The sequence below is a fragment of the Musca domestica genome, unplaced genomic scaffold (assembly GCF_030504385.1).
Source record: "Musca domestica strain aabys unplaced genomic scaffold, Musca_domestica.polishedcontigs.V.1.1 28, whole genome shotgun sequence".
Classification (NCBI taxonomy): Eukaryota; Metazoa; Arthropoda; class Insecta; order Diptera; family Muscidae; genus Musca; species Musca domestica.
The window spans coordinates 4,402,100-4,416,801 of NW_026712293.1; the positions used below are offsets into that span (position 1 = coordinate 4,402,100).

Sequence of the window (14,702 nt, forward strand, 5' to 3'; positions counted from 1 at the left end):
ATCAAAAATTGTGGGTGTTTTACACCCACGATAGTTATCAGTATTGAAATATATCAGTATAAAATAGTATTATATTTTCTTTGGAATTGGTACACAAAAGGTACGGCAGTGGCAGATAATGAATAAAATAGTCAAGGTAGATGTACTAGGTAATCGCATCAGCCCAGCTGACGGCACCACTAAATGTCAAAACAAATTGTTGTAATGAAGAACTCGCCCTAAATGAATGCAACAACAAATTTGTTTATGTTGTTTTCCTTAAAGTACCTTTTTATAATATTTCAAATAATTTAAGAGCAAGTTTAGAGTGAAACCAGTAAACAAATTAAAAGAAAATGAAGGAAGGAGGTTAGAATGGAGTGCAGCTTTAAGAATTAAGTTAGCCTCAACATCTAAGATTCCCAAAGCACATCACGGGAAGTAGTGCATGAATTCGACTCTTTCCATTTGCAGTTCCGGAAAACTTTCGGTTTAAACCAGTTAAATATAGTCATTATAAGTTTCTTTGTTTAAAAAATATCGCAATACTACAATTAATGCTTATTTTACTTTTATTTGTTTTACAATAAAAACTTTTATTGCGACGTTCGTTTACGACGAGAGCACACAAAATAAAATGTAAACAAACACCTCGTTTCTGATTGGTGGAAACAAATTTGCCGCAACCTTTAAATGTCATGGCGAATCTATGTTTTTCGCCTTAGATGCCAATTTTGACATTTGAGGGTACCACAAAAGTTGCTTTGTTGTAGCAATTCGACGATACGGTTACCTGTTAGATCTACCATGCAAATAGTTATACAGTAAAGAGCGTAAGACACTTTACGCTCACCCCTCTCCCAAAAAATACTGAAAGAAATGCTGTCACTTTTGCATAACAACTCATGTTTTTCTGTGTTAAAAGAAGATTACAAATTAGTGAACCGTTACGCCGAGTGTGGTTAAGAATTCTTTTTTCAGTGCAGTTTTGACTAAGAATGTGTGCCTACGAAATAAATCAAGAGCGACTGATGGCGCTTTTATCAGATGTTGACATGGATCAAGAAGAAAATATTGGTGGCGAAAGCAGTGGTGAAAGCAGTGATGAGGAAATTATGAGCAATCATGACTCTGGTTCTGAGCAAGAATTTGATAAAAATGAAGATAATGATGTAGTGCAATACATTGGGAAAGATGGAAGTATTTGGCAAAATGTTCCATTTCCAAAAACGCGAGCAACGGCTGAAAATATTTTCACAAATGCTCCAAAAGTAACAGCTACGTCACAAAACGTAACTACCCCGTTTGAAAGTTGGGCAATTTTTTTTAATTTTGTGGACCTTGTTGTGGAAAAAACAAACATTTACATCTTGAAGGTGCAAGTAAAATACAAAGATTTGAAAAATGCACGTTTAACACGTAGAGATGAAATAAATGCTTTATTTGGATTGTTGTATATCGGTGGTCTACACAAGTCTTCACATGTAAACGTAAGAGATTTATGGGCGTCAGATGGTACTGGGTTAGAAATATTTATAGCCACCATGTCATTCAATCGATTCTTATTTCTAATGCGATGCATTCGTTTCGACGATGTTAACACCCGTATGGAGCGTCGAAAATTAGATAAACTAGCCCCAATACGAGAAATATTTGAAATGTTCAATCAGAATTGTGAAAAAAATTTTTCATGCGGTAGTTATATAACGGTTGATGAAAAATTGGAAGGCTTTCGTGGACGCTGCAGTTTTAGACAATACATTCCTAATAAGCCAGCTAAGTATGGTATAAAAATATTTTCCGCGGTGGATTCAACAACATATTACACATCTAAATTGGAAATCTATTGCGGCCAACAACCACTGGGTCCATATAATTTATCAAATAAGGCAGAGGCAGTAGTAAGACGAATAATCCAACATCTCCAAAACTCGGGTCGAAATATAACGACTGACAATTGGTTTAAGTCTTACAGTCTAGCAGAATATTTGTTGGAAAAAAAAACTACGCTTGTTGGAACCATACGAAAGAATAAGCGTGTTTTACCCCCCTCATTTTCTCAACCCAAAAATCGGGAAGTTAAATCAACAATTTTTGGATTTAGAAAAAAATCTACGATCTTATCGTACATTCCAAAACGGAATAAGTGTGTTTTGTTGCTCTCTACATTTCATAGAGATGGAAAAATACTGGATGGTCCAAAGTGTTTACCAGAGATTGTTGAATTTTACAATAAAACTAAAGGTGGAGTCGATACGACTGACCAGTTATGTGCTACATATAATGTTGCCAGAACTTCAAATCGCTGGCCTTTGTTGGTATTCTATTCGCTTATGAACTTGGCTGCCATAAATGCACGTATAGTTTTATTATGCACTAAAAATCCACCACTGAAATATAAAAAGCGATCACTTTTTATAAAAGATCTTGCATTCAGTCTCATTGCGCCACAGATAGAAAAGCGTAGCAAAATTAGCACATTATCAAATAACCTAAAATTAAGCTGTCAAAAATTTGCGAAGAAGTTCTGTGCTAACATTGACGAACAGCAGAACATATCACCACCAGCCATAAGACTTAAACAATCCCGCTGCCAGGTATGCGGTAATGCAAAGGATCGAAAAACTAAGACGACATGCTGCAAATGTGAAATTTTTATTTGCAAAAGTCACACCAACCCTCTTTGTACGTACTGCTATGGACCAGCTTTGCAAGATACGAACTTAATCTATGACGATATGTTTACATGCTGTAATGAGTAACTTAAATTTGTAAGTATTTAGATCACGTTTAAGAAAAAAATTTACTTTATGCCAAAAAAATTATTAAATAACTTTTTCTTTTATATATTCTCAGCTTTCCAAATTAGTTCGTAAAAGGATCATAATGCAAAAACTCAAGAAGTTGAAGCTGATTTTGCAAAGTGCATTTTTAATATTTTATTTTTTTTTTTTTCTCTAATTGTTATATTCCTAACAAAATCATTAAATAAAACAAAATAAGTGAATTAAACATAGAATTTTGCAGTTTTTCAGTAGTTGGGTATTCATTCTTAAAACCAAATCAATTATTATATAAGTTTCGCTTGTCATTTGAGAAAACCAAATACTAACGTTGTATAGGTGGAAACCACCCATCTATAGTACAGACGTAAGTGAAATAGACGATAGTATTCGAGGGTTAATTTCATCAACATAAATTCCATAGCCCTTTTTATATGGTTTGAGATAGAGACCTTTACCCATAGCTATAGCTTCTATTGTTTTGTTATGTCTGGTTTGTCCATCCAACTCTTCTTTGGCTTTTTTTGCATTTAAAACGGCATTGGTGAACTACCCGATGCTAAGCCTCCCAATGCTCCTAATCCAGTTAGAATGGGAATGAGAGGAAGAAATCCACCTCTTTTGGGAACGCTTATTACTCGCGGTATAGCGACCTTTGATTTTTTTCCTCGAAACGTCTTTTGTATTTCATATCTGGCTATTTTTTTGGCTTCATCAATATCAGTTGGGTTTTTGCTTTTAAGGGAACTCGTAGCTTTTTTTAAAGCGCTTTTAAAAAGTTGTTGACCCAATATTTGTTTGGGGTTTTTATAACCCATCCCTAGCTTTGTCGTAGCCTTCATTATGTTAGTTACAAGATATACGCTAATTTTTTCTCCAATGTTACTATTTTTCGATTTTACTCGCTCCCAAACCCGTTCAGTTAGTTCACGATCAGCAATGTGACGTTGTTCAATATCTTTATTTTTGGAATAGGCAATATCGTGTGCTCTACACGCTGTATCTAATGGATTAATACCTTGATCTCCTCTTTGCATACGTTTTTCTAGCTTTGTTCCAGGTCCACAAAATTGATATCCTGGTAAACGAAGTTCAACGGGTAAAGAGTTAATCAACTGATTTACCAGTCCTCCTCCTTGAACGTGTTTCTTTCAAATAAATCGCTTCGTGTTGTAAACAATCATTTTATACTTTTTTAGCAGGGCGCTAAACGAGAGAAATATCGATATTTGCTTATATTATAAATATGAATGTTTTCTTAAAACTACTTAATAGTTTAAATCATGAGATTACTGGAACAGAAAGCTAAAATAATTGTTCAAAATGTGGATTTTATACAAAGGAAAACCCCTCGACGTAGTACTTTGCTGCCTGATTCTATACGAGCCTTAATAGTAGGACCATCAAATTGTGGAAAAACTAATGTGATGCTTAGTTTGATAGAAAGCCCCAATGGATTAAAATTCGAAAATGTTTACATTTACTTAAAATCGCTGTATCAGACAAAATATGAGTACCTAAAGAAACTGATATCCACTATAAAGGGAATGAGATTGTATACATTTAACAACAATGACGATGTTATACAAACGGACGAAATAAAGCCAAACTCAATCATGATTTTTGATGATGTTGCATGCGATAAACAAAACAACATTAAAAATTACTTCAGTATGGGACGACATTAGAATGTTGATTCGTTTTATTTGTGTCAAACATACACACGTATACCAAAGCATTTATTGCGTGATAATGCGAATTTGATAATCGTGTTTAAACAAGATGATCTGAATTTAAGACATATATTTAACGATCACGTCGGAAGTGACATTAGTTTTGAAGATTTCAAAAAAAATTTGTCATGAATGCTAGAAGGAAAAGTATGGATTTCTAACTATTTCCAAGGATAACGAAATTCACTCTGGAAGATACAGAAACGGCTTTCATATATTTATTCAACCTTAATATTAGTTAATGTATTTGCAAATGTTAATTTATATTAGTGCACCTACAGCCATGGAGGAGGAAATGCTGAAACGGCTTGTTAAGTCCTGAAATGTTTTGAAAAAGAAATTTCAAAGCATTAAAATGGGCGAAGAAGCTAAAACTACAGAATTGAAAAACACTTTCAAATCAATAACGGAGCCAATAAACAAACTATTAAAGCTTTAAACTGAAAATACTTCCAAAATGATTATGCCTAAGAAAGAGAAAATGGAAATGTACAGAGATTCTATTATTACAAGTACACCCTTAAAAATTATAAACCAGATGTTAAGTTAGATTCCAATATATTGGAGGGGTTAAAGCATAAAGTAGATTACACACAAAATTTCGATTCCTTTAATATATCACAAGGCGACGATAAATTTTATTCCAACAATGAGGAACCTATGAATCTATCATTCTTGAAGAAAATTAAATAAACTAGATGTAGTCTATGGTCCACACAAAGATAACAATGGAGAATTGAGATTTGGGGACCAACCACTCAAAATAAGCGATGAAAAGATTATGATTGGAAATAAAAATTGGGCATTAACACCCGGTTTGTTTGAACTGTTCTTTTATCAAGACCCCAAGAACTATGATCATGCAGAACTCGATATTTACAAAACAATATTATTAGACACAAATGCGCATAGAATAAACTATGAATCTAATGGACGAATAAATTCCAACAGGGGACAAAAATATAAGAAAATAATAAAAAATATAATAGAGGATACTCACAGCGGCAAAGGCTTACTGACAATAAATCCTGGTAAACCCAACTATATATACTGGGACGATCCCAATGAATTGATAAAACGATTAAAGCTGTTGTTGGCATCACAACAAGCCGGAAACAATAACCATACTAATGAAATTGTTTCTATTATCGAGGAACTGCGAGAAGGAAATATAATATATTAAATAATACTCTCAAGGAGCATACAACACATGACTGTTGATAAGTTTGGACATCATTACAATCAGAAAAACCAATCAATAGCAGTGAGAGAAAATGTTTCGAGATTATTGGGAGTCAATATTGATGAAGATAACAACCTTAACGTGCAAAATAAAAAGATTAGGAATGTTGCACCTCCAGCAGAAGGAGCAGATGCGGTCAACCAAGCTTACGTACATACAAGAAATTTTAAAGAAAAAATTCATTCAAGAGTGCACCTACCTAAGAGAAGAAATATCACAACTCAAACGTTCACAAAACGAAATATTTAAAGCCTTATCGCAAGCTCCATTCAACTCACCCGCTTTAATATATCATACCGAATAAAACAATGAAAAAGCAGGATTTAGTAAATGAACTTCATCATCAAGCACGAAAAAGGGTTATTACAAAAACGGCAACTGATGTTTCTATGGCTATTTATTAGAAAACTATGAAAGGAATCCCATCCAAGGATGTTTCTACAAAGAAGAACTTTTATCCACAAAATATCCCAACACGTATTTAGTTGAGAAAATTTTAAAAACAAAAGGTAATAAAGTCTGGGTTAAGTGGCTGGGATTCTCAGACAAATATAACTCATAGATAGATAATAATCATATCATATATCATATCATTAATATGTAGATATACATATATACAAGCATATATTTAAATAAATAAAAATCCATATATATAAGTATGCATATTTTGTATTTAAATTATTACGACAAAGAATTTTGCAATGTCAAGAACGTTTACTGTGTCCGGTAAATCTCCAATTCTACATTCAACATATTTACCCCCAATTGAATTGGGAAATAGTAGTTATGAGTGTTGCCTAATAGATTTCCAATCATACAATTCAATACCCAATGTGGATAATGATAACAATCTCTTTCACATTGGAGACAATATTATAAAAATATATCCTATAAATTGCAAGATATTGCGAATTACTTGGACACGGAATATAAAACTATCCACTAGAATAGATCCATTGAAATTAAGGCGAATAATAATACGCTAAAAGTAGAAATCATGTCTTCTCATGATCCTATTTACTTTGATAAAGAAAAATCTATAGGCAAGCTTTTTGGTTTCACCGAAAAAATCTTAGAATCTGGGAAAAAACATACTTCAAACCTTCAAGGCGACATTTTAAAGGTTAATGCCATACAAATACACTGCAACATTGTAACTGAATCATTCATGAATGGGTCGCCAACGCATATTCTACATGAATTTGCTCTTAATATTCCTCCGGGATATAAATTGGTGGAGAGACCGATAAATCTCATTTATTTACCAGTGAACGTCAAAGAAATCGGTCGTCTGGAGATAAAGATAGTAGATCAAGAAGGTCGCTTTATAAATTTTAGAGAAGAAGAAATCACGCTACGTATTCATATAAGACCAATGCAATCATGATTATCTACAATAAATACAATCATAAACAAATACCAAGACACATTCATCATAAAGTTGTCAAACCGACAAGACCTACAATTTCAAAGGAAAATAAAGAGTTCTTGAAACTTATTAAGTTTAAAGTCAAACCAAATGTCTGAAATACTTAACATTAATGAGCGGCCACAGCTATGTTCCATATATTCAATCATTTAAAAATAATGATGAAATTCGGATAAGTATACAAAATCAGGATCTTTACATACTTCCATCGGAGAGTTATCTATTAGCAAGGGAAAAGTTTCTCAAAATGCAAGACTTGTGTGGGATACATGTTTGATGAAATTCGCTATGAACTAAATGGAGTTGAAATTGATCGTACTCGTTATCTAGGAATAACTACAGAAATTAAAAATTGGATTTCTCTAAGCGAATCCGAAAGTAAGGTTATGAGCAAAGCGAGATGGAAAGCTGATAATGATTTATCAGTAGGCTACTTTAATTTTTGTGTACCCTTAAACCGTCTACTAGGGTTCGCAGAGGACTTTGATAGAGTAATTTGCAACAGCAAGCATGACTTGATTCTTTTGCGTAGTGCCAACGATAAAAATGTGTGTTATTCAACCATGGATACGGAGGAAATTAAACTCACCATAACAAATGTTGTATGGAAAGTACAACACATTCAATTATCAGACTACAGAAAAATCAGTTTCTTGAAAACTATCAAGGATGGAAATCGTTGCCTTTAGCATTCCGCAGCTGGGACTACTACTTTAATCCAACTTTTTCTGGTGGAAGACAACACAGTTAGAGTGTTAAATTGTCTGTCAATCATGAAAGACCACGATATGTTGCTTTGATTTTCGAAAAACAACAAGCTGCAACATTGCGAACTTAAAAACATCAAAGTTCACTTGAACTCTGAAACCTATCCTTACGATGATTTGAATGTAAATTTCGAAGAAAATGGCTATGCAGTACTATATGACATGTATACAAAGTTTCAACAATCATATTACATGAGGGAGCCACAACCACTTCTTACATATGCAAGTTTTAAAGACAAGCCCATTGCCGTTATTGACATTAGCAATCAAAACGAAGCTGTTAAGAATGGACCAATCGATTTAAAAATCCAATTTGAAACCAATAAACCAATTCCACAAAACACTTCTGCGTACTGTTTAATTATCCATGATCGTCTGGTCGAGTACGTTCCATTAACAGGAATTGTACGAAAAGTAGTATAATTTATTTTATACTCACCTTTGCAAGAATATTTCAAAAAAAAACACAATTTACATAAATTTATATACAAAAATATTTTGTTTTATTTTCTAATAAGAATAGTTAAAGTTAGTTAGAATATAATACACCACTTAAAATATAATACACATATATTTACTTAAAGATTAAACATTTTGTGTTGCGAGAAAATATTAATATGATGACATTTGTAGTGAGTAAAGGCAATTAAATTAATATTATTACTATGCTCTTTATCCATATATTGAAATTTAAATCATAAATGAATTTATATTTTAATCCAAGTCCATTGAGACACATTTATTTGAGTTATTTAAATTTGTTTCATGAAGGTTATTTAATCTATAGTGGCCCCAAGCATAGGTGTGAATACCATCCTCTAGAATAAATCGTTCATCATCTTGATGGCTTAGCGATATTTTAGTAATTTTGTCTGTATATATTGTATGCTGCCTTGACCTAAACGAAAACATGGTACCGTAAAAACCTTTTTGTTATTAAGACATTCTCGATATTTATCTATAGTATACTTTTTTGGGACCGACTTTTTAACACCCTTAGATTTTTTTACTTCTTCGCTATCAACTACATTGATGGCATACATTTTAGGACGAAGGCCTACAAATTCAACCATTGTTTTTCCGTCATTCTCATCTTTCATCACGCCAAGTTTTTTCTTATTAATAAGAGGAAGTTTATATTTATTTTCTTTTGAAAACCCTGACGTGTCAAATCTAGCCAATATTTCATCTAAAGATAATTCGGAATACAAATTCCGTCCGTAAAATGTTAATATGAACGAATCTGTATCCATATAATTTAGATTAAAATCCTCACCAAATTTCACTTTTAGAAAATCATACAGAAAATCATACATCACCCACTTTGATAAATCTAATATGCAGAACCCTAAGTACAATGGTCTATCATATTTTACTCTGACATTCCTAATTTGAATACCAACCATATTTTCGGAGAATATTGAAAGGCTGTGAAAATTTGGCTTCGAGATTAATTTACTAGCAACATTCCTTCTTCTTTGATTTGCCTCATCTACCCACATTGTCACTATTTTCACCGTTTTTCTTTTGCCGATATTCTCCATTGTCTTACCGAATGAAGAGTTATTCAATAATTTAAAAAAAATCTTTTTCAAAGGCGTTTTCAGCCTTTTCCCTATGTTCAGTATGTAAGGAGCTAACCAAGCTCTTTGTGTGAAAGTCAAAACTCTATGGACTTTCTTAAGAATTAGTCCATGTTTCAGATATTGCTTAAATAATTTGTAGTGTATGGTGTATGATGTTTTGTCAGTAAAATCTGCAATCAGTTTTTCGGTTTTTGAGCCCTCAACACACTTTTTCTCCACCAAAAAAGGCAAATCGTTATGTTTGTCGTGAAGGTGCGGTGGATATTCAATATCAACCTCTAAAATAAAAGCAGTAGGAGCGTTGTCAGGAATAGATAATAATACAGCTGGATCAGTGAATTTCTCCATTTCATAACCCTCCACCCATCTAAAATCTTTTTCAGAGAGACACTCAGTCATAACTGTACCATATAAATTATTTACATCCAAATAATAGATATTTATCTCTGGTTTGGCACTATTATAATTGGGAGCATCTTCATTATTTGCTACCGAGTGTCTGTTGGAACACTGGGTAAGCCCTCCCCGAATACCATTTTTGCAGAAATTGTCCAAGTCTATATCTCTGAGTAGCTCAAGTTCGACTTTAGTACATAGTAGCATTGCATCCCAAGATAGAGATGGTGCTGTGAGATATTGACAAGGGTCCAGTTCGTGAATTCACATACATAAGCTCCTGAAATTTTCAAATACGTCTGCTAAAAGCAAGACATCTGTTTTTAAGTACAAATACATGTAGCCTTGCATAGTTTGATATCGAAAATGTGACCAAACATTTGTTGCATGCCTATAATCGTCTGACGAGCATTCAGTATCTGTCAACTTATTATAAAATTGGTCTATATGGGGAAGTTGTTACTCCTTCAATTTTTCAAATGATGAAATATATTCGTAGGGAAATACCCCTTTCCTAGTCATAAGTGCGAATGCTTCATCATCAGGAAAATGAGATCTGACAGCAACAAAAGAATCTCGAGATAAATTACTTGCTAATTTATCCAAACTAATGGGCATAAATCGAAAACTATCTAAGAAACGATGCTCTAATCTATTCATTTTCTTTTTTTTTTTTCTCTTTTTTGCCCGCACTTTCCCCTTTTTGCTGGAATTCCTCATCATCTGCCTCACTCAAATCTTCTTCTTCTCCTACAACAACTGTACTTTTTAAAGAACTAGAGTCGGTTGACTCGTTATCCATATTATTGAAATAAGACATTGAAATATATTTTTCTTTGTTTTGGGGTATGACTCTTATTTCACCTCCAAATTCAACTAATTCTTTAAAGAAGAGGTACGAAGAAAAATTGTGGAAATATATTGGAAGAAATTTAGGTAGGTTATGGTTGGTATGGTTATGGTTATATGGTATGGTTATGTACCACACCTCGATATTGTCCCGTTAAGTGACCATGATCTTTCACCCTATCGTTACCTAAAATATCGCCACATATACCACAATTGATGTCCCTAAGAAAGGCGTGTTAGAATATTCATAGGTTTCGTTTTGGTTAGGTAACTATCATACAAAAAATTACAATCCTGAATTAGTTCTTTCAGAAAAACATTTGCTGAATCGGGACCACTTTATATAAATAACTTATTTAAATTTTCATTAAAACTACATTTAATAAAATAACTAAAAGCACATGGAATATGCTTCTTTACCTTTTCCGTTTTTTTACTCGCCCCATTGTTCTCATCTTCCGGCATGTCTTCCAGTATGCTCTCGGAGTCAGCATAAATAACGAAAGGCACCTTTTCCTTTTTCTTGTGATTGACGAACTTCAATACAGCATCCTTTTTGTTCGGCAGGGTACAGACTACTAATCATCAAAATACCGAATATCAAGAGGTACCGTTATATGGGGCCTATATGAAGACGTGGACATGCACAGACAATTTTCTGTCTTTGGCTGTAGTATCCATTACGAACTTCAAATAACAAATTTGAATAAATTCCGGTGAATAAATTTGCTTAAATCATCAAAATACGGAAAATCGGTTGGTACCGTTATATGGGGGCTATACGAAGACGTGGACATGCACAGACAATTTTCTGTCTTAGGCTGTACAAGCGATTACGATCTTCAAATACCAAATTTGAAATAATTCCAGTAGAGTGCTTATGGGGATGTTGGGAATTCACCACGATTTACCACGGCAAATTCTATTGGGGATGTTGATTGGGGGAAATTCACCGCGGTGAATTTTAATGTGGATGTCGTCTTGGGAATTGTGCCACGGCAATTTTTAATGGGGATGTTGTCTTGGGAATTGTACCATGGCAAATTCTATTGGGGATGTTGATTGGGGGAAATTTAGTACGGTGAATTTTTATGGGGATGTTGTCTTGGGAATTGTACCACGGCAAATTTTATTGGGGAAGTTGTCTTTTGAATTGTACTACGGCAAATTATGTTGGGGATGTTGTTTTTTGAATTGTACCACGGCAAATTTTATTGGGGCTGTTGGCGTTGCTAGTTTTAATATGAACTACTAGATGGCGCTAACGCAGACACAATCCAAAACTGTGTATGGGATGGTGAAATTTCAAGTTTTAATATTAACCACTAGCATAGACACCCTCCGAAACAACTGTATTATGATCATATCGAATGGGACTAAAGAGATTCACCATGTGAGAAGTGAATATAGCAGAAACACATCTGAAAGCGTCAAGTATCCTAGAAAATCATTTTGTCTAGATGGCTCTCAGAATGCTTTTGTATAGTCAACATGCTGATAACTGCAGTCAAATGTGCTTATTAATTTATTGGAAAACATATATTTCAAGAAATCGACTTCAATAAATGTGATATATTATAGAAGAGTTTCAATTAACAAATATCCTACAATTATTGATATTTCAGGGGTTTTAATTTTTGCATAGATGAAAATATAAATGAAAATATAGACAAAGAAATGCTCTCACCGTTTATTGTTGTGAAAAGTACGTAATGACATCGAAAAACTCCGGAATAGTCAAGTGAAATTCTTGAAAAACGATAACATGTGTTTTCGAAGTCGAGTGGGTTGAACGCGTAAATCAGCAAGTTGGCTATGCAAAACCTGATGAGATAACAAGACAAAACTAACTTTTCGTTGTCCTTATTTTAATTTGTCTATAATTTTATTGAGTCCTATCTATACTAACCATAAATTATGTTGTAGCATAGACACACTCCAAAACTATTGAAATATGATCATATCGAATGGGGCTAGAGAGATCCACCATATGAGAAGTGAATATTGCAGAGACAAATTTGGTTTGTCCAGATGGCTCTCCAGTCATTTCCCTCGAAACGATATAGGCGACATCTAACCACCAATTAATGTTGTAGCATATACACACTAAAAAAATGCTGCTGTAGCCAATCACAGCAAATTCTTCTTGTGTGGACAGGCATTTTGATACATTATATCGATCGCTTTTTGATATTTTTGTCGATGAATACTTTGTTTACATTATGTAGCAATTTGAGAGAATTGAAACTGAAAGAGTTTCATGACAAACCATGCATCAATTCGGTATTGAAATTGAAGGGATTTGAAGAAGGAAACACCATTGTTTACATTAACTAACGACTGGATTTCTGTGAAATGGATATGAGAATTTGGGGGAAGCGTTGTTGCAGAGTTTCATGACAAATTCTGTATCAACGATAGATTGGAGCATGAATGAGAACATGCTTAATTATGCTCAAAATTAAAATCTCTAGTAACTCTGTAATATTGTGAAATTCGCGTTAAATATTCGTATATATAGAAGACAATTTAAGTAAGGCTCACAGTATAAAATTAAACATTGAAAGTGATATAAGGGCAAACGCAGATTTAATAAATTTATTCAATTCTTTCAGTTATAAAAAATAATAACTTTGAAAGAAATGGAGGATAACAATGAATACAACATCCATGGCGCCTTTAGAACAAATACAAAATATGGGGAAAGAATTGTGCTGAAAATTAGTGATGCTATCCTTTATTTGCCGTCAAGATTCCTCTCTCTGGCAGATGAGTACCTAAAAGAAATAGCTGGTGGGGGTTATTCTGTGGCGAAAACTGTGTTGAAAGATGGAAGTGCAGAGAGTCTTTACAAACTAGAATTAAAACATTTGGATCAACCAGATTATTTTTATCAACCATATTTAACATAAACTGAAAAGTAAATAAATATTTTGTTAGAAACTAAAAATTGCAAGCTGTTTTCATTTAAATGTGTACAGAGAGATATTTCAGTTTATTAGTGAAGCTTCAGAAAGGAAGATGTCTCTTCTTAATAAGGAAGACGAACGCTTAAAAACCTTTGCTCGCTGGCCTTTAAATTATCCAGATCCCAAGACAATGGCTGCAGTATATACTTGAGTAGGAGATATTACCAGCTGTTATTTTTGTAAAGTAAACATTCATAGTTGGGATCAAACTGATTGTCCTGTTACTGAGCATTCAAGGTTGACATATCGTTGCCCATTGCTGGAAGGGCGTGAAACAACTAATGTCCCAACTATTTCAAAAAATTGGAATTGTATGCCTTCTGAAATTGGTGTAGACGTTTGTGGTCGCGGAGCGAGTAAATGTTCACCCATTTTCTTATTATTGTTCACTTTTATTATCTTTAATGCTTTAAATAAAGTTTTATGCAAATAATACAGTTTTTATTTATTAACTTTATTAATTTCCTCGTGTAGTATGTAGCCAAGTTCTGTCCAGTTTTGTTCAATGAATACAAATATCTTAAATATATTATTTACGGAACACTTAAATCTAGTGTCCAAATGTATAGAACAGTTTGTAAAATAATTTTGGCAAGCTCGAAGTTTCATATTATTTTCAAAATTTATAATGGTAGAATGAATATATTTCTTTAAGAAGATATTCTTTTCTTGTCCAACGACAAAAATATATTGATAGTTGTTCAATGGTGTAAGAGCTTTCTCGACATCATTATAATTTTTTCTCCATCCGTCCAATCTAAGCCATTCACATATGTCTTGGTGTAGGCATTTGTTCTGCATGCTTCCCCAGTAAGTTCTTTTATATTAAAAGGTGGACGAAACAAAAAATAATCTGGAACAACAGAAGCACCACACATACATTTTAGTTCCTTCACAAAAATACTCTTGTGGTGTCCATGGCAATGCTGAAAATCAACCAGTGCAATATCCGATCTATTGATTTCAAT

At 33.3% G+C, this 14,702-nt stretch overlaps 1 protein-coding gene across 1 annotated transcript; it reads left to right on the forward strand.

Moving 5' to 3' along the window:
• The first annotated feature begins 650 nt into the window (after positions 1-650).
• Positions 651-2,906, forward strand: LOC109612283 (uncharacterized). The gene is made up of 2 exons (XM_020036232.2): positions 651-2,750; positions 2,836-2,906. The coding sequence occupies exon 1, from the start codon at positions 978-980 to the stop codon at positions 2,739-2,741; it is 1,764 nt and encodes a 587-aa protein (XP_019891791.2). The 5' UTR covers positions 651-977; the 3' UTR covers positions 2,742-2,750; positions 2,836-2,906.
• The last annotated feature ends 11,796 nt before the right edge of the window (positions 2,907-14,702 follow it).